Consider the following 20247-nt stretch of genomic DNA (forward strand, 5'->3'; position numbering starts at 1 on the left):
AAGTACACTGCTGAGGGGAGCAGCGGGCGGGTCAGGAGAGGTCTGCCAGGCCATGTGGGTCATCTTGGGGGCGGACAGGGATCGACCTCATGCTGAAGTGGCTTTAGCTTCTTAGTGCTGTGCTTTAACCTGATGCACCACCACCGGGAGGGCCCACTTTATTTATTTTTAACTTTTTAAAATTGTAGTTCCTCTGGTCTAACAGCTGTTGAGCAACATTTCATTCCTAATTCTTTTGGCCTCATAGCAGTAGAACATTTTATACCAGCAGAATCAACCCCTCGTATCACCACCCACTAAAGGACCAACTTGGCTGGGACCTTAGAACCACTAAATGGGGGTGGGGGGATACATTTTGGTTTTGTCACCCACAGAACCTCACTGGGCTCCAGAAAAAGCAGTACTTTTCTATTATGAGCTGGCATGAAGGAAAGACCAATCCTATTCCAGAGCTCCATCTGGGGTGGATCCCTTTCCAGCAACTGTGCAGTTCTCCATAAGCAAGGCTTGATGCCCTTGAGACTTCTGTTCCTGGTGTGGTGAACATCAGCCCTCTGGACTCAACAATGAGCTCTTGGGACTCCATCACTCCTTCAATGTGACACAGCACATTGGTGCTGCCTCTACATTCAGGCAGTTGCCGCCAGCAAGCCATGCTAATCTGTCAGACCACTCTTGGTCATTTCCCCCTATCTTCCTCTTGTCCATATAACAGAAAGGGGGACATGTGGGTTCCTATGCGCTGGCTACTAACTGTCAACTCATGGGCAACAGTGATCTATTTGCTATCTACAAGTTACAGCTGAGAATTCTCTACCTACAGAATATAACCCATACTATGAAGCAGGCCCAGGTATCACTAGGCCACTGTTGATCTGATTCCATGACTATCTCAATGATGGTCTTGGGATAATGCTGCCTGTGATGATTTCAAACACTTTGCTGGCACAAATGTCTCTTGACATATTGTCATCATATCCCCTTGCCTGTGCCCCATAAAACTTTGCCCTCTATTCCTATCCCACCCTTTAGACCCTATTCTTAACACACTGTCACATGATCAGCTTTTACTGTTCTGGATGCTTTCAATAAATGGCACAAGAGCTTCTGCTCAAGTAGCAGAGTCTTGCCCTGCAAACCTGCTCCCCAACTGCCTTGTCCCTCATACAGTTTCTGCCAAAAATATCAACAGTTTCTTTTGCACAGGTTAATGTGTGTAAACTGCTTAGAATTCCAACAGGCACACATTAAGCATTAGTACTTATTACATGAGAACACATTTTATTTGTGCTACTCTTTAAAATACATTTTGTCACAAATGGCAAAAGCTTAATTGTTTTGATATCTCAGTAGCATTATATTGTGTTTATACACCACATCATCCTAATCCACTCATCTGCTGTTGGGCACTTAAGCTTGTTTCTACCTATTATAAATAGTTTCAATAAACACAGGACTGCATATCTCCCTTCAAATTAGTGTTTTTGCATTCTTTATGTTGATACCTAGGATTAAATTACTGAGTCATATGGTAGATTTATTTGTAATAAGAAACTTCCATATGTTTGTCATAGGGGCTGAACTAGTCTACATTCCCACCACAAGGCACAGGGTTCTTTTCTGTCTACCTATACTTGTTTCTGATCAGTTTGATATGGGCCATTCTCAGAGGTGTGACATAGTATCTCACTGTGGTCTTGATTTGCATTTCCCTGAGGATAAGTGATACGCATTTTTTCAGATGCCTGTTGGCCATCTGTGTATCTTCTTTTGTCAAATGTCTATTTAACTCTTATGCCTATTCTTTGATTGGGTTTTTATTGTTTTTAGTTGAATAAGTTCTTTGTAGATCTTGAATATTAGTCCATTTTTATGTATGATGTACAAATATTTTCTCCCATTCGATAGGGTGTCTTTTCATTTTAACAATGGCTTTTTTGAAATGGAAAAAACATCCCCTGCTCACAGATTGTAAGAATTAACATTATCAAGTGGCCATCCTACAAAAGCAATTTACAGATTCAATGCTATGCCAATACAAATTTCAACGACATTCTTCAAAGAAATAGAACAAATAATGATGAAATTCATGTGAAGCCACAAAAATCTTTGAATAGCCAAAGTCTCCTGACCAAAAAGATTAACAGAAGTATCACATACCCAGACTTCAAACTATACTACAAAGCCATAATAATTAAAAGTGTATGGCCCTCCCTGGTGGTGCAGCTGGTTAAAGCACAGCACTGAGAAGCTAAAGCCACTTCCGTATGAGTTCGATTCCCGCCTGCCCCAGAGGAGACCACATGGTGTGGCAGACCTCTCCTGACCCGCCCGCTGCTCCCCTCAGCAGTGTACTTCGTCGATCTGCTTGTTCTACTCCCCACTCTGTTCCTGGTGAAGCCTCTCGCCATCCTGCACCTCTGGCCTGTAGCCCAGTTCTGTATGCATAAATAAATAAATCTTTAAAAAAAAAAAGTGTATGATACTGGAACAAAACTGAGACACAGACCAATGTATTCAAATAGAAAGCCCAGAAATAAACCCACATATTTATGGACAACTAAACTTTGATAAGGGTGCAGAGAATATGCAGTGGAACAAGGACAGTTTGTTCAATAAATGATGCTCGGCTGCTACATGCAAAAAAAAATTAACAGTGGACTACTCCCTCACACCATCCACAAAAACCAACTCAAAATGGATAGAGACTTGGACATAAGACCTGAAACTCTAAAGTATGTAGAAGAAAATATGGCAAAGCACTAAATTACATTCATCTCAGTAACATCTTTCAAGATACATTCTTCCAAGGCAAAGAACATAAAGGGAAAGATGAACATCTAAGACTACATTAAAAAAAAGTTAAAGCTTTTGTACAGCAAAGGAGATATTAACCAAAACAAGGAGAAACAAAGAGATGCCCTGCTGATTGGAAAAATGTTTTTGCACATAATACTACTGATAAGGGACTGATCACAAAAATCTACAAAGAGCTCACATGACTCAACAAAAACACGTAAAAAATCCAGTCAAAAAATCAGCAGAAGAGCTAGAAAGACACATCTCCAAAGAGCTAAAATGCAAATGACCACCATGTACATAAAAAAAAATGTTCAACATCACTTGTAATTAGGGAAATACAAATCAAAACCAGAAAGAGATACCACCAGTGAGAATGGCACATATTGAAAAAAAATTGCATTCCCATGGATACCCCCAAAATGCCACTATTATGAAAGAATTTTAATTTCTTAGAGATTATTTTCCAAGGACCTGACCCCTATAACCATGTATGTGTAAGGTTTAATTAAAATGAGACAAGTTGAAGAATTATTTTTTATAAAAACAAAATGAAAGTAGTAAAAATGTAAATGACATTTGTCAGGAAACGCTAAGATTTGACTGTTAAAATGAAGCACTTACTTCCTCATTGACAAATTTCCACTCCTGCTTCAGTTCTTCACACCACAGCTCCCACTCTTTAGCAGCATCTAGTAGATTCAGCCAGCGCTCCCACAGGGCCGCTATGGTCCTGAGCAAACACCTGCCAGCATCTGTGCATGTAGGTCTCAAGTGCGTGAAGACCTGACGTAACCTCATGAACACTTCCTTGGTATATGTAAGACTTGAGACCAAGGCCTTAAAAAGAACAGGAACAGGAGACAGGAGGGGCATACAGTTTATTCACTTTCTAAAGTTGATAAACCATTTTAAAATTTGAACAATTAAGGATTTTAGCTGTTCCATAAGTGACACACGATCCTCTATTTAGTCCCCCTTTTTTTTAAGATGTATTTATTTATGAGTACAGAACTGGGGTAGAGGCCAGAGATGTGGGGGGTGAGAGGATCCATCAGAGACAGAATGGGGAGCAGAACAGGCAGAGTGACTGAAATCCACTGCTGAAGGGAGCAGCAGAGGAGACAGGAGAGGTCTGCTGTGCCATGTGGGAAGCTCTCTGGCTGGGGACTGAACTCTGTGCTGCAGTGACTGCAGATCGCTTCGTAGTGCTGCAACTTCAACCCTTGTGTCACCAGGGAGACCCTATTTAAGTCCTTTTGGAAGTCAATTTGAGCCAGGGGATAATTATCCATGTGTGATTTTATTGTCCATGAATTTGGGACTACAGAGACCAATAATGATCCACCAAGCAATTTCCAAGGAAGAGTATATCTGTACAGGTAAATATCCTAGAAGTTCAGTTTGTTATTTTAACCTAAGTCTCATGTTACTAAGTAGTAAATTGACACAATAAACATACTGTATCTACCACCAAAACAATATTTAGAATTTTTGTGTTTGGGGAAAAATATTAAGCACAGATGATTTAGAATGTTCTCATTCAAATTCTAACAACATAATACCATAGATTCTGAGAATAAAATTAAACAACAACTAAAAATGCTTAACAACAGAGTATAAAAGTAATCAGATCAGCACTTAGATAATCCTAATAAATTCTCAGTAGAGCGGAAGAATTTACCATTGATCCAGCATTGTCCTACAAATTAACACTGAAAGCAAAGCTTTAGAGAGAGGGATCAATCAATGTGCTTTCAGGGAGAGGATTGTTCTGGGAACCTTACTGATAAATGGCTTAGACCCATTTTTTCCCTGTAGCTTTTTGCTTAAGGAATTTTCCTGGGAGTACAACCCAGGTTGAAGATTGCTGTGGGTTATAACAGAGCCACATCTCTGTTGCCTCAACTTCCTTGTTCTGCCAAATTTTTTTTTGCCACACGCTCGCTTACCTTGCTCTGTTCTAAGCGCTCTAAAGCTTCTTTGTACGACATTGGCAAGGAAGACATGGACTGCCCAAGAAGTGTTTCCATTTGGCAGAGGGTAGTGCAAATTTTCTCTCTAATTTTTTTGTAGCACTTGTAATTCTCCAGACACCTGGTGAGACAGAATTAGAAAACAACAACAACAACATGGTATTAAATTTTATTTAGGCCAATAAATTCTAAACTTCCCTGAATGAATCCTGAACACTTAATTAGAAAAAAATTCCTTTTGCTATTCAAGGTATTTTGACAAATTTATTTCATTTTATTTATATGTATATGTATTGCATCATTCTTCCTTTCTCCTCTCAGGTGTAGTTTAGACAGATTTTTATTGACTACTTTCTATTAGTACAAAATTTAACAGGAGGGTGAGACTGCTCTTAAAATATTTAAATTGGAAAACTGCATTTTTTGAATACTGCTAAGTATGTATATATTGGTACAATTCTGCTAGAAAACCATTTAGTCTGGGGACTCCCTGGTGGTGCAGGAGTTAAAAACACAGAGCTACCAATCTATTGCAAGCTACTGAGACAAGTTCAATTCCCACAGGGAACTGACCCACATGACAAAGCAGACCTCTCCTGTCTCACTGGCTGCTCCCCTTAGCAGTGTATTTCACTCTGTCCTCCAGTTCTACTCCCCACTTTGCCACTGGTGAATCCTCTCACCCACCCCCATACCTCTGGACTAACCCCCAGTTCTTGTATGCATAAATAAATAAATCTTAAAAAAGAGAAGCATTTAGTCTTAAAAGCATCCCTATTTTTGACTCATTAATTCAACTTTACAATTTATTTTTAAGAATTAATCAAAATATGCTAAAATAATCTTTTCCATATACCTTTTTTTTTTTTTTTTTTTTAAGATTTATTTATTTGTACATACAGAACTGGGGTACAGGCCAGAGACTCAGGGGCAGTGAGAGACTTCACCAGAGACAGAGTGGGGAGCAGAACAGGCAGATCAACGAAGTACACTGCTGAGGGGAGCAGTGGGCGGGTCAGGAGAGGTCTGCCACGCCATGTGGTCTCCTCCGGGGCAGGCGGGAATCGAACTCATGCGGAAGTGGCTTTAGCTTCTCATTGCAGTGCTTTAACCCGCTGCGCCACCAGGGGGGGCCTCCATATACCTTTTTACATATTAGAGTATTAATTAAAAAGGCAAAAATTGAAACTAAATTCCTAACAGAAGATTTGGTTAAGTAAATTGAAATTTGCTTTATAAATTATATAGCAATTCAATGGTTTTAATGAAGATTTTGCAACAATAAGGAAAAGAGCTCATGTAAAAGAGAAACAGCAATTTTACATACCGCATAATGTTGATATAGTTTATAAAACACCATGAATATAATTATGTATACAAAATAGACTATATGCTCCATTGAAAATAATTAAACATTCTGGATCAAATACATATTTTTAAATCTTAAAACATGCTAATTAACTAACTGGCAAGAAATTAAAAGTACTCAGAGCCCAAACTATGTAAAAGTGGAAATTCAGAGAAAAATAAGGTATAGTCTAAGGCCGGTTTTCACCTTGAAGGTATTTGCCAAGTTTCTGTTTTGTTGACCTAGAAGCTGGAGACAGAGGGTAAAACTCAGAGTTTACCCCCAGATTGGATTTTTAATAGGTGATGCCCTCTATAAAGATGTAAGTAACACATAAAACCACAGAGAACCAGCTTCCAGAATAGAGAATAAATTCCTACTAATCAATAAGAAAAAGAATAGCCCAATAAAAATTGAGTAAAGGCATAGATAGGAAGTTTTCAGGAGAGGAAATATGAATAACTACAAAATGTTCAAAAAAGAGGCTCAACCTCATTAGAAACAGAGGCACAAGTTAAAACCATATTGAAATTACTTCTCATTCTTCAGCCTGCAAAAACTAAGTCTCACAACATCAAGTGTTAGCGAGGCCGTGGGACAACTAGAACAGCAATTGCTACTTATTTGAGTAGAAATGGGTAAAAGAATTAAAAGTTTAAGGTGGCTGTAAAACTTTGACCTGTCAATTACAATTCTAGTTATAAACCTAGGCATTTGAAATTGTCCTGGCAGCACAATTCATTAATGTAAAAACTAGAAATAACCCTAATTCTACTAACTGCTAGGTGACTGGACATTATTTATGAGTATGGGTAGATCACGAATGAGTGAGTTCAGCAATCATAATAATGAGTCCAAAGGAAAATTAAGTCACACAGACACAAAAATAGGACAGAAATACAAAGTAAAAATATTTTGAAATTTGTAATTTGTTTTTAAAGCATTATCCGAAAAAAGACATACCTACCTTTCTATCTCAGTTTCTTTTATTTTGACTGCCTCCTCCAAGGCTGAGTTCTTAGCAACTACTTTCTGCAGAGTGGACTGAAGCTGTAGTTTGGCTTCTGGGCAGCAGATGGTCCCCAATTTCTCAGAGAGGCCCTGGATATTGGCTATTGCAGATTCTAATTCTTCTTGTTGCTGGTGAACTTTCTCCAGTGATTCTTGTGGATTATCGAGGTCTACCTGAGGGGCTGCAAGGATGGCTTCCAGGGCTGTGATGATTCCTGTTGTCCTGGTGATGGCTTTGTCATAGTGTACCATATTTTCATAAGCATCATTCAAGATATTCTGGTGAATAGAAGATAAAAGGTTATGAAAAATTATCAAACTTTTGGAAATTCTGTTGATCTTGCACTTTTGTAGCACATTCATAATTTGTCATATAAGAAAGAACTAATATTTAACACTACACTAGTATTTAAAACTACTATTTGCTTAAAGAAAAATTGTTTCAGATTTGCTAAGAAATTGTAATCTAGATACAAAAATGTATCTTATGTATCTTGTCTAATGACAGGTGTTTCTGCTTTAGAGTTCTTGTATTAGACTGAATTAAACTGGTGAATACATTTAATGTTTATAACCATATATTTATGAAAACAAATGAAAAACACTCCCAAACCTCTTGGTGCTTTAAAACAGTGGCTCTGACACTACTGTTAGTTTTGAGCACATCACATTGTCTCCAGGCCTAAGTCTTTTCATTGATAGAATAGTTAAAATAAAGGTTCCTAAAATTTTCCACACTAAACTAATGATAAAGGATTGATCACAAAAATATACAAAGAACTGATGAAACGCAACAAAAATAAAGCAAACAACCTCATCAAAAAATAGGCAGAAGAGCTAAAAAGACACTTCTCCAAAGAGGAAATGCAGATTGCCAACAAGCATATGAAAAAATGTTCAACATCATTCTTAATAAGGGAGATGCAAATTAAAACCACAATGAGATACCACCTCACCCCAGTGAGAATGGCACATCTTCAAGCAACACACCAAATGTTGGAGAAGATGTGGAGAAAAAGGAACTCTCTTGCACTGCTGGTGGGAATGCAAACTAGTACAACCACTATGGAAAACTCTTTGGAGTTTCCTTAAACTGCTAAACATGGAGCTTCCCAATGACCCAATAATCCCACTCCTAAGTATCTACCCAAAAGACACAAAAACACTGATTCAAAAGATACCTGCACTCCCATGTTTACTACTGTTTTATTCACAATTGAAAAGACATGGAAACAGCCCAAATGCCCAAAATTGGATTACTGGATTAAAAAGATGTGGTACATATACACAATGGAATATTACTGAGCAACCAAAAAAAAGAAACACATGTCTTTTGCAGCAACATGGATGGAGCTGGAAAAGATCATGCTTAGTGAAATAAACCAGAAAGAAAAGGAAAAATACCAGATGGTTTCTCTCATGGCAGGAACATAACAGAACAGGCAAGAAAATAATGATAATGATGAACAGCTATATGCCAGAAACAGTTTGTGGGAGTGGAGTGGGGAATGGCATCAAAAACAGTGGCGGGAGGGAAATGTACTAAACTATGGTGATGGCACATGGGTGACTTGGTGATGGGAATCCAAGGGAATTGCAAATGAGATGAAAAATGCACAAAATGATGTAAAAATAAACTACTTATATATATATATATATAATAAAATAAACTACTTATATATATATATATATATATATATATATATATACACACACACACACACATGTAGGAGTTGGGGTATAGGCTAGAGTTTGAGGGGGAGGGTGAGAGAAGTCATCAGAGACAAGAGTGTTGAGCAGAACAGGCAGATCAAGTGAAATACACTACTGAGGGGAGCAGAGGGCCAGAAAGGAGAGATCTGTGCCATGTGGGTCAGCTCCCTGGCTGGTTGGAGATTGAATTTCTGTTGGAATGGCTTGCCATAGTTTGGTAGAGCTGTGTCTTTAACCCCTGCACCACCAAGGAGACCCCTTATGTCCCACAAGTCCTAAAAATCAAAGACAAGTTTGGTCTGAGCTCAACAGAGGCTATGACGTATATAGAAATAAGGGCATAAAAACTCATCTTTTTCCAAACTCTAAGACACTATATAGGTTATATGTTGCACTAGGATTACAAAGTGGCCCAATGCAATTTTTCTAAATGGTTCTTCTCTTGTAGAGAATTTTCTTGTAGAACTTGAAAACAGTAGACATTAATTAAAATCATCAAATAAAAATAGATGCATAAACCACCTAATAAAAAAAAACTTACTGTGCGCATATCAATGTTTGTATAAAGCTGCAGGTAAAGATCATCAATGTTCTCAAGTTTTATCTGCACGTCACTAGCTCCAGAAGAGTTTTCTTCTCTTTGTTTCTCAATGACATTCACAGCTCTGATCCTATACATTTCTAACTGAATTTGTTCTTGAAGTGCTTCGCAATTATCTTTTTCATTCTGGATATGTTCAGTTTTCAAATTTACAAGCAAAGGCTGCTGTAATTGAGATTTTATATGATTTAAAACATCTAAGGAATTTTCAAGTTTGTCCAGAAAATTCTTTTCATCTATATCTTTGGGGTGGCATTCTAGTGCTCTATTTTGGAGAACCTTCTGTAACTTATCACTTTCTTCTGCATACTGCTTTATTTGCAGTATTTCTTTCTCTTTGAATGAGCCATCAAAAACTTCACTTTCACTTAATTTCTTTATTATCTCAAGATATGAGCCCATATTTTTCTCAAGTCTCTGATTCACAATTTGAACACTGGGCAGACTACTTTCTGAAGTATAAGGTGCTTTTAGTGCTGCTTCAGCCCTTTGCTGAATCTGCAAATCTCTAGCCCTTAGTTTCCTTAGTGATGATTGATATTTGTCATGTTCTGCCACAAATGTGTCCAACTGCTTAATTTTTTCTTCAAGTTCCTTTTCTTTCTCAGATACTTGGGATTGTAAATGGTCAAGTTGGGAACAATCCAAATTTAGGCCTATAGAGTGAAATAGTTCCTTGAGTTTCAATACCTGTTGGATACTGGATTGAATACCAGTGAGTTGCTCTTTAAGACTATAGAACTCCTCTTTCATGCCTTGATTTATTCCTTGCTTTAGTGGCAATCTCTTGTGCAGAATACTATCAACTTCCTGCTGAAACACAGCTGCTTTTTCCTGGAATTCTCTGTAAAAATCTAATTTGTTTTCTATTTGGTTACATTTATTCTGAATGAATCTTTGTGTTCTCTTGGCTCTAGTCTTAAGATTTTTCAACTGATCATCCAGAAATAGTCTTTCAAACACACTTAGGTCCTTACAGATGTTTGTTTGTTCCTGTAGATATGTTGAAATAACACTCTGAATTTCTAGCAGTTCCTTCTGAGATGTCATCAAAGTGGCATGTTCTTGTTCCAATTCAGCTTCTGTGGAGGTTGTTTCTGCCTTGGGAATTATCAGAGCTTCATTTCCTTGAAGTGAAAATTGAATCGTCTCTATTATTGCAACAAATTTGCTTCTTTCTTCTAATTTCAATTCTAATTGCTGTGATCTTTGGGTAGATTTTAGAACCAGCATTTGGTATTGATTCTGTAAGTCCTGGAGGAAGTTATTTAAATCGTTGCTCTCATGCACTGTAAGATTAGGAATACTGTCTTTGACCTCTTCAACCAGTGAGTCTATGGTGTTTTGTTTTTCCAGAATGCCACTGTGCATCTCCTTGCATTTTCTGATCTGTGAAAGAATCTCGTCTGGGAGAAGGGAAATGGTAGGAATGAGTTCACCTAACAAATTCTTGACCCACAATATAGTCTCTTTAATCTTGTTCCTTATTTCACACTTTTTGGTCTGATTTTCTACCTCTGTCATTAACGGTTCCAACACTCCCAGTTGCTGCTGAAAACTATTTATTGCATTCTCCAAAAGGTTCTTTTCTTTCCCCCCCCATATCCTCTTTATCAGCAGTTCAGTTTTCCTTTTGAAGACAGAAAATCTGTGTTTGATGGCCTGGAGCTCAGTGGCCAAGCTTAGCATGCTTTCGCTCTCTTCTAGATCCTCTGAAGAGTTCAGCCTTAACTGTAGATGCTGCTGCTTCTGCTGCAGGAAAATCTCAAGATCTTGGACCTCATGCATAAGAAAAGAAAATTCATTGTATTCCATGACTTGCTGAGAATATTTCTTCTGGACCAGTTGTTCCAGTTGTTCCCAACTATGTTCAAGCTGCTTGATCTGGCTTTCTAACAGCTTCTTATCTATGTCAGTCAGATAGTTTGATAAATCTTTCCACTCAATTTTTATCTTGTTTAAAGAACATTTATCCTTTTCTATTGATGTCAGGAAGTTTTTAATTTTGTCCAAGTAGGATGCACTGTCCAGTGGTCCCCTAGAAAACAGGAAACAATAATAACATTACCTATTACCTTGTGGTAAGATATTATTATTAGAAGTTTTCTTTGGAATCACAGAAAAGAAAGTTATCTACAACAGTACTTTTTCCTCTAAAAAAAGAAAAAAAGAGAGAAAGGGGTTCTCTCATTAAAATGAAGATCAGAATCTTTTTCATTTTGGCTTTTAATTAGTGTGACCACTAGAGGGCTCACCAAAAATGAGTTATCATAAAAATGCAGAAACAACAAAAAAATGGAGTGAAGAATAAAAGGAACTATGTATGAAAAAATACTCTAATTTATAACATACTTAGACAAAAATTACTCTAAAACTAAGAAAAGTTACCACAACATCAACCCCTTTTTTGTCTACACATCGGGTTACTCTTTTGAATTTCAGTGTTTCCTCAAAGGGAATCACTGAAAGTAAATCCCAATTAGGCCTATGTCAAAATAGGTAAGATCCTATACAGTGAAAGAGACAATGATCAAAACAAAAAGCACCCTACAGAATGGAAGAAAAGATTTGCATACCATATATATCACAAGAGACTGATACTAACGATCTACAATGATCTACAAAGCTCATACAACTCAATAAAAAAGAAAACAAACAACCCAATCAAAAACACTTCTTTAACCAAAAGGGGGAATTAAACAGACACTTCTCCAAAGAGGATGTGCTAATGTTCAACAGCCATGTGAAAAAAATGTTTATCCTTACTTATCATGGCAATGCAAACTAAAAGCACAATGAGACACCAACTCATACATGTGAGAATGGCCTATGTCAAAAAAACTAAACACAACAAATGCTGTCAAGGGCGTAAAGAAAAGGAATTCTGTACACTACTGGTGAGAATGTAGACGGGTCTACCATGGAAGGCTGTGTGGAGATTACCCAAAAGACTGCAAATGGATCTGACATGTTATCCAGCAATTCCACTTTTAAAAATCTACCCAAAGGACACAAAAACACTAATTTGGAAGGAAACCTGTAAGTCTATGTTTATAGCAGCACTATTTCAATAGCCAAGATATACAAACAACCTAAATGTCCCATACAGATGACTGGATCAAGAAGATGTGATATATAAATACAGTGAAATATACTACTCTGTGATCAAGAAAGATAAACCTGTGAGATATGTGGTAACATGATGGAACTGAAAGGGATTATCGTAAGTGAAGTGAACCAGAAGGAGAATGATAACTACTGGATGATTTCACTGATGTGTGAAATATAGAGGTAAAAAACAAAACAAAGTATCAGACAAATTTTAAAAGTGATCTTTGAAACCTGAATACAGATCTGAGGCATATAGAAGAGAGGAGAGGGGGAGAAAGAAAGGGGAGAAAGGGAGGGAGGAGAAAAGACTGCAGGAAGAGAATAGACTATGGTGGAGGATGATGGGGGCTTTGGTGGTGGAAAAACTATGGTGACAAAACCTGGGAGGAGAAATCCTATGTATGAAGAAAATATAAATATATATATATATAAAATGATACATCATTAACAAGAAACAAAAAAAAAAAGGAAGACTTTTTAATGAGCAAATATTCATGCATTAAGATTAGGGCCTCCCTGGTGGTGCAGAGGTTAAGTGTCAGTGCTATCAAAAGCTATTAATAAGCTACTACTGCCTCAGTTCGATCCCCAGCCAGGTTGCTGACCCACATGGTGCAGCAGACCACTACTGTTTCACCTGCTGCTCCCCTCAGCAGTGTATTTCAGTCAATCCACCTGTTCTGCCCCTTACTCTGTCTCTGGTGAATCCTGTCAACCCCCACACCTCTTGCCTACACCCCAGTTCTTCTATGCACAAGTAATATTTTTTTAAATACTATATTTACAACTCCTTACCCATCATTTTCAAACCAAAAGGAGTACAAATATTTTAAAGAAACTGTTACATGTATATTCAATATATCCAACTATTTAAACAAATGATGCTGATAATCAACAACTATATAATTCTTTTTTTCCATCAACATAGTTTACAACAAATTCTTGGCAAACTGAAATAATGAATTTCCTAGAACTGAAACCCATTTTGTGGCTTTTGTAGAGGGAATAAAGTGTTTCATAATTTATATAATTTAGTTGTAAAATTAATATATACAATTTTTTGCATGAAATTTAAAAGTTTTCCTAAATGGCTTTCACATGGACTTGATTCACATTGAGTATTGATATCATAATATCCTTTTACTGTATAAACTCTTTAAAACCTTGGCCCATCTGAGTTAATGGAGGCTATACTTGAATAAAATGAATACAAGTCTTAAATTCTTACTTACACTTTTAGACTTTCTTTTTCTGTCATCAAGGCTTTCATTGAGGACTCAACTACAGCAAGGTGCTCCTGAAAATCTTTAAGGAGACAGTATTGTCTTTCTTTGTTCTTCTTCAAAGTCCTAAGTACCTGAAGCAGGTTGTCCAAATGTTGTGTGGAATACCTGGCAACCACGGCACCTGTTTCTGTTTTGTTGAGGTCCTCAGTTTGTTCCAATGGTTCAATAGCTGCTTTCTTTGCCTCCAACTGGGAATGTAACTCCTAAAAACAAGTCAAAAAACATCAGTGAATATACACTCTTATTCAGCAACTCAATGGGTCATTTTTTCCCTTCCTTTTTTTCCTTCCAGTAACACATTCTATGATACTAAGATGTTTTAAGTCATTTTCACACATAGAAACTAAGGTTCTAATATTTAAAAGATAATTTTCATTAGAATCATGTTAAATCTGGACAAAATTAGTCTAGCTTTTAATAGCAAGTTAGATCACTCTTTCAGGTTAAGAGATTCTGTAATGATTGAAAGAAGATTCGCATTATTATATTTTTACATATATGCCCCCTCCTATTTAAGATCCTGTTAACTGTTATAAAGAATTAGTTAAAATTGTAGTGATCATTTTTAAAAACACATCATTTACTGGAATGCTAAATTACATAGCTATAAATATATACAGACATAAACACAGCTATATAATGTTGATAACTAGGAAAAAAGAATTTTTCATAATCAGAATACATATGACTAAAAAAAGGAATGATGAAAATCAGAATCTCCAAATTCTATTACTAAGTTTTTAGAAACTTTATGAAAGAGAAAGAAGATTAATGCTCATTAAACTCTTCCACATTTTAAATAGGAAGATTTATACAACCTACTGATTAGTACATAATTATATAGTTACCAAATTGATCATCAGGCAAAGGTTAAGTAAGACTTTTCACTCTGTGCAAGCAAGTTTTTGGTAATTAAAATATATTGTATTGCACTGGATAAATGATGCAATCATGTTGTCAGTGTTTTTCTTGTTTCCATACCTCTATGGCTTTTAATTGTTCATTTCTTAACATAACATCTAATTCTAAAGGTTGATTTTGCAGCTCGTTGACTTTCTGTTCATCTTCAGTGTTTTTCATGCTTTCTTGAACATCGAAAGAAAGTTGTTTTGACAAAACCATTTCCACAGCTGAATTCTGGAAACATGAAAAGATTGCTGAATAGTTTGCCTTCCAAATAAATAATTTCTATTTTTTCTTGATGAAAACATTTCAGTTCCTTATATGTACTCAGAAAAAAAAAGTGTATTTAGACACTACCAAAGATGACAATATTCAATGCCTATATTGGTATTCTAAAAAAAAAAAAGAACAAAATTTCCTTGACAAGAGGGTATGAGGTCTAACATTGCTCAATTATATACTGAGGCATAACCTATAGTCTTAAAGAAAAAATATAAATATAAAAAGGATGATTCCAAAGCTTATTTTTAGCCAAGATGCAGAGGATAGGGCAAATAAGAGACTTGCAATATTACCTATTGATAAGTAGTTTAAAATAAAGGATTGATGAAGGAAACAACAAGATTTAATTAAATTAAAAATAATCTATGCCTTAAACCAACTAGTAATAAGAACTCCTACAAGGGGAAGGCAGAACAGATTTTACAAGGAGGAATGTGATTTTTTCCTCCAAGTTTTAAGAACTTGAGGTTCCCAAAGGGATACAAAGGAACAGTGCTTTTCCATTCTTTTTTTTCAATTTTTTTTTAAAGATTTATTTATTTATGCATACAGAACTGGGGTACAGGCCATAGGTGCAGGGGCGGCGAGAGGCTTCACCAGAGACAGAGTGGGGAGCAGAACAGGCAGATCAACGAAGTACACTGCTGAGAGGAGCAGCGGGCGGGTCAGGAGAGGTCTGCCGCGCCATGTGGTCACCTCCGGGGCAGGCGGGAATCAGACTCATGCGGAAGTGGCTTTAGCTTCTCAGTGCTGTGCTTTAACCCGCTGCGCCACCAGGGAGGGCCGCTTTTCCATTCTTTAAGTAACTATTTTGAGCACTTATAAGTACCAGACACCATCTCGGTCACTGTTAAGATTTTCATTATTTTGCTAAGGTATTCGTTTTTATTTTCAGATTACTTTATAAGTATCACTTAATTTTGCTATATACTTTCATGTCAGAAAAATCTTAGAGGTATAGAGTCTGTGAATGAAATTTGTCCATATCCCAAACACGGTAGAAATTGTCTAAAAATCATTGCCTAGATAATAATGTAAGGGTTAACATTGTCAACAATTTTATAGGTGCCAGCTATGGTTGAAGAGCTATATGGAAGGCAGCATCTCAGAGGGTAAAGACCCAGGAAAGCTGCGAGAGGAAAAGTGAGAGGTGTCGTACGCAGGTGGCGAGGCCCATGGGTGCTCTTGCCACAACCTAACACCACTCTGTCTCCTTTCCAGTGATGCTCACGTCACACCGAGCAGCCCCATGAGGTCGCCTGTGGAACAAGCTACTGGAGCTAAAGGTCCAGATTCTAGTTCAACTTGTCTTACTATCCATCATGTAAGCATCCAGTGCCCTTGGTCTCTCTCACCTGATGGACTGGTGCCCTGAGGACTAGCAACTCTCGTATTGTGCCATCTGCAACCTGCCACTAGTGGTGGGAGACAGCATCCCAAAGAAGCTGACATCCTCCCCAAACAAACACCATTTGTTTACCAACTCCAAAAGTCCTGCTTCTTGTTTGGCAAGAAATCCAACAGAAGCTCTCAAACGAACATTTCAAATTTAAAAGGTAACATTCCTGTGCTCATGCCAGAGGTCAGAACACCGGCTCAAGTCCTGATTGGCTCATGGAAAGAGTCTTTCTGGACCAATCATCATGCACTATATATTGGGCAATGGCTTTGATCTGGCAAACTCACTTGAAACATTGTATTTTAAAGTATTCGATATGAGATGTTTCAAACATACTTAAAAGAACAGATTATAACTCACTACTCACAGCACATATATAAGTGACAGAATTTTCCGTGTTAAAAATATAATTTAGGGCCCTCCAGGGTGGCGCAGCGGGTTACGGCACTGCACAAAGCTTAAGCCACTTCTGCATGAGTTCGATCCCCGCCTGCCCCGGAGGCGACCACATGGCGAGGCAGACCTCTCCTGACCCGCCCGCTGCTCCCCTCAGCAGTGTACTTCGTCCATCTGTCTGTTCTGCACCTCGCTCTGTCTCTGGTGAAGCCTCTCACCCTCCACATCTCTGGCCTGTACCCCAGCTCTGTATGAATAAATAAATAAATCTTTAAAATTATATATATATATATAATTTTAAAGACCAATCCTCATCCCCTTTCCATTTCTTTCCCCCTGGAACTCACGGCTCTTCTAAAATTCACAAACATGTTTTCATTCTTTTACTGCCTAAATTAGTACCCATGAAGTATTGTTTTATGTGTTTTTATTCCTTATGAAATTAGAGTCATGTATGGATCATTTTTCACGTGTCTTTTTCCCATTTAATGGAGTGTATGTGTGTATGTTATTTCTTTTTTTATTGAGGTAACTGGTTTACAACACTGTATATGATTTGAAGGTACAGGATCACACCCTTCAAGTGACATCACACCACACCCACGACCAAGATACTGAAATCCTCCACAGCCCATTGGACCCATTTTCCCACTTTGCTCCCTTCCTCCCTCTGGCAGCTTCGAGTCTACAGTCAGGTTTCTAGGGTATGTTATTGGTTTGCTTTTACCTAACCCTTTGTTTTGTTTCTCTATATTCTACATATAAGTGATTCCATTCAGTAACTGTCTAAATAGCAGCATCAATAAATATTTTAATAAATTAAGAATTTATTTTCACTATCACAATAGTTGTTGGTTAATTTGACTTGTAATTCCATAAAATGTGCCTATGTTCTCTTTTTAGTCCTTGTATGAAGACTCCTGCTTAAATAATTTATACTTGTATCTTTCTTATATTTGTCACATTCTGCTCTACTTGTCTATGCATATTTTTATCTCTTACTAAGTTTAAAACTGCTTGTAATCTTGCATAGTCTAATGTTACATAAAATAAATATAGCTAGTACTTAGAGATAGTAAGTGTAGATTCAGAAAAAAAAATTCATGTTGCAAGAGTAATGAAATAAAATGTGCTACAAGTATTCAAACTAGTCTTCTGTAAACCAGAACTATGAGAACAGTTTGAGGATGAAGACTTTTTACCTGCTCTGAAAACAATTTTTTAATGATGTGTCATAAATTATCAATTCATTATTCAATATTGGTAAAAGCTTAATAAATTAAAACAGTCTTATTGGATACAATCTTCACATAATTTTCAATATATTCCTATATTTGGGAGTTTATAGTCAAATGGCTGAGGAGCTAATTTAAGTTGTGAGGCAACTCCCTTTAAGCAATGTCCTGTATTGCTGTGAGCCTCTTACTATCCTTTGAAAGCACTAAAGGACTTTCCCTTATGATTTATTTATCATTCTTTAAAAAAACTGTTATGTTTCTTTGCTATATATACAACCTCAAGAGTCTTGCTTACTGAGTGACTAATCCTTGAAGACAAATTTCCTTAGCAATAGCTAACATTGTGGGATTTCTCAGAAATCTTTTCTTATCTCCAGAGAGATTCTGTTGGCCATTAACCTTGTATTATGCATTCTAGAAAATCCTCTCTAGTTTCCTCACTCTCTCATGCATCTCTTTTGAAGGAAGACAACAGAAGTGGATGTTCTTTTCATTCCTGTTGGTTATTATTCCATACAAAGCTGCTGAGAATGCACACTTAATGGTCTAACCTGTGCCACTGTCCCACTGGACTCTGGATTGTGAGTAGGGAGCCCCTTTCAAGTACAGTTTACTGGATGGCTTTTTGTGCCTTTTCCATTTTAATCTTGAACCTGTGAGAAAGCACTTTAAGAGCCACAGGAAAATGTACCCACTGTTCATTTAATATGAAAACAAAACATGATTCTTCTTTCTTCTCTCCAGGGAAAATTAAGAGCCTGAATGCTGATAATCTCACACCAAATGATCTGACATTTAAAAATACATTTGCAGTATAGGGTTAACATGCGAAGAAAGGATCCTAACCCTTCAAATACAGTCTCTGATTTCACTATAAAATCAACTAAAAAAAAAAAAATAGGGCTCTTGGATTTTTTTTTTTTGAGAAAATGGGTGAAGCACATTTTCTTTTCTTTTGCCTTTTCTAATTTGCCGTTGTGCTCCTGACCCAAGAAACTGTATCTGATTACCTATCAGAGAGAATAATAAACCTAAATTGATGACTGACATTTTAACAGATTGAACAGTAGTATTTCACCACTGAAATCCTGGACAGTTTTCTAAGAGTTCTTTTTGTAAGTGGGCGTCATAAATAGCCAGCCCATTGAGGGTTTAATTATGAAATCAGAAGGCTTGATTCACAACCCTCTTTTCAGAGCCCACACCTCTTCATGCTCAGATGTGATGTCTTGGAAATGCAATCACAAGTACTTACCTTGTTTACTCCCAAGCCTTCCTCTAACGACTCCACTGCAGCTGAGTCCTGAGTGGACCCCTGCACATCACAAGTGACCTCCATCCCTCCACCTGGCAGAGCAAACTTTTCTTTCTTTTCTGTTGAACATTTTGATTTGAGAATGTTGTTGAGACCATTTTCTGTGTCCTGTTTAGCAGACTGAAGTCTGTTTTCCAAATCTTTTTGTTTACACTTAAGTGATTTTATATCATCTTTAATAATCTTCTGTCCCATTGAAGATGTATTTTGCTTGATGGATTTTGCTAACGCTAGAATCTTCTTTAATGTGCCATCTTGTAAACTGAGTCTGTTTTCTAGTTCCTATAAGTGGAAAAAAGATCGTCAAAAACAGTATCTCTGTTCAAGTGTCACAAGAGATAATTGACTTTTGTAAATCACAGTACATTCTGCTTCACTCGAGGAGCACAGAAAAAACTTCAACTCATCACAGAGGAAACACTGGTCAAAATTTAAACCAAGTTCTTCAAGCAGATTTTATAAACTACAAGAAATTCATAAGAATAACAGAAAACTTTCATAGCACAATTCCTGGAATAGAGGAGGCAGTGACTTCACTGCATATTTGTAGAGCCTATATTTTATTCAAGATATAGCCTTTTTATGCAATCAAAACACTAAGTAATAAGTGCTTAATATGTGTAAAGCACTGAAAATAATCCTTTAAAATATGCCTACGTGATTTAGTGTTCATGTCTAAAATTCAGAGGAAGACTGAAATCAATTTGTCTAATGAAGTATCTTAAATGCTACAAGAATGCTACCAATATTTACTAAAGGCATGAAAGAGTGAGGCTAATTTCAGAATTTTAGAGTAAAAGAAATCTGAGGTACTATGGCAATTACTGATTTTACTGTGTTAATATAACACCTCTTAAAGTTAGTAGGTG

At 36.9% G+C, this 20247-nt stretch overlaps 1 protein-coding gene across 2 annotated transcripts in view; it reads right to left on the minus strand.

Annotated features, from left to right (window-relative positions):
• The window catches only part of SYNE2 (spectrin repeat containing, nuclear envelope 2), a 239253-nt gene that overhangs the window by 126271 nt on the left and 92735 nt on the right, over positions 1–20247 (minus strand). For both annotated transcript variants that reach the window (XM_004681792.2, XM_004681791.2), the window contains exons 44-50: positions 19319–19660; positions 14827–14982; positions 13792–14048; positions 9389–11486; positions 7091–7413; positions 4752–4896; positions 3424–3639 (exon numbers count right to left, since the gene is read on the minus strand). In XM_004681792.2, coding sequence (XP_004681849.1) covers positions 3424–3639; positions 4752–4896; positions 7091–7413; positions 9389–11486; positions 13792–14048; positions 14827–14982; positions 19319–19660 — 3537 coding nt within the window. The remainder of the gene's footprint in view (positions 1–3423; positions 3640–4751; positions 4897–7090; positions 7414–9388; positions 11487–13791; positions 14049–14826; positions 14983–19318; positions 19661–20247) is intronic.

This window comes from Condylura cristata, unplaced genomic scaffold, assembly GCF_000260355.1.
Source record: "Condylura cristata isolate star-nosed mole 26May11 unplaced genomic scaffold, ConCri1.0 scaffold00013, whole genome shotgun sequence".
NCBI lineage: Eukaryota > Metazoa > Chordata > Mammalia > Eulipotyphla > Talpidae > Condylura > Condylura cristata.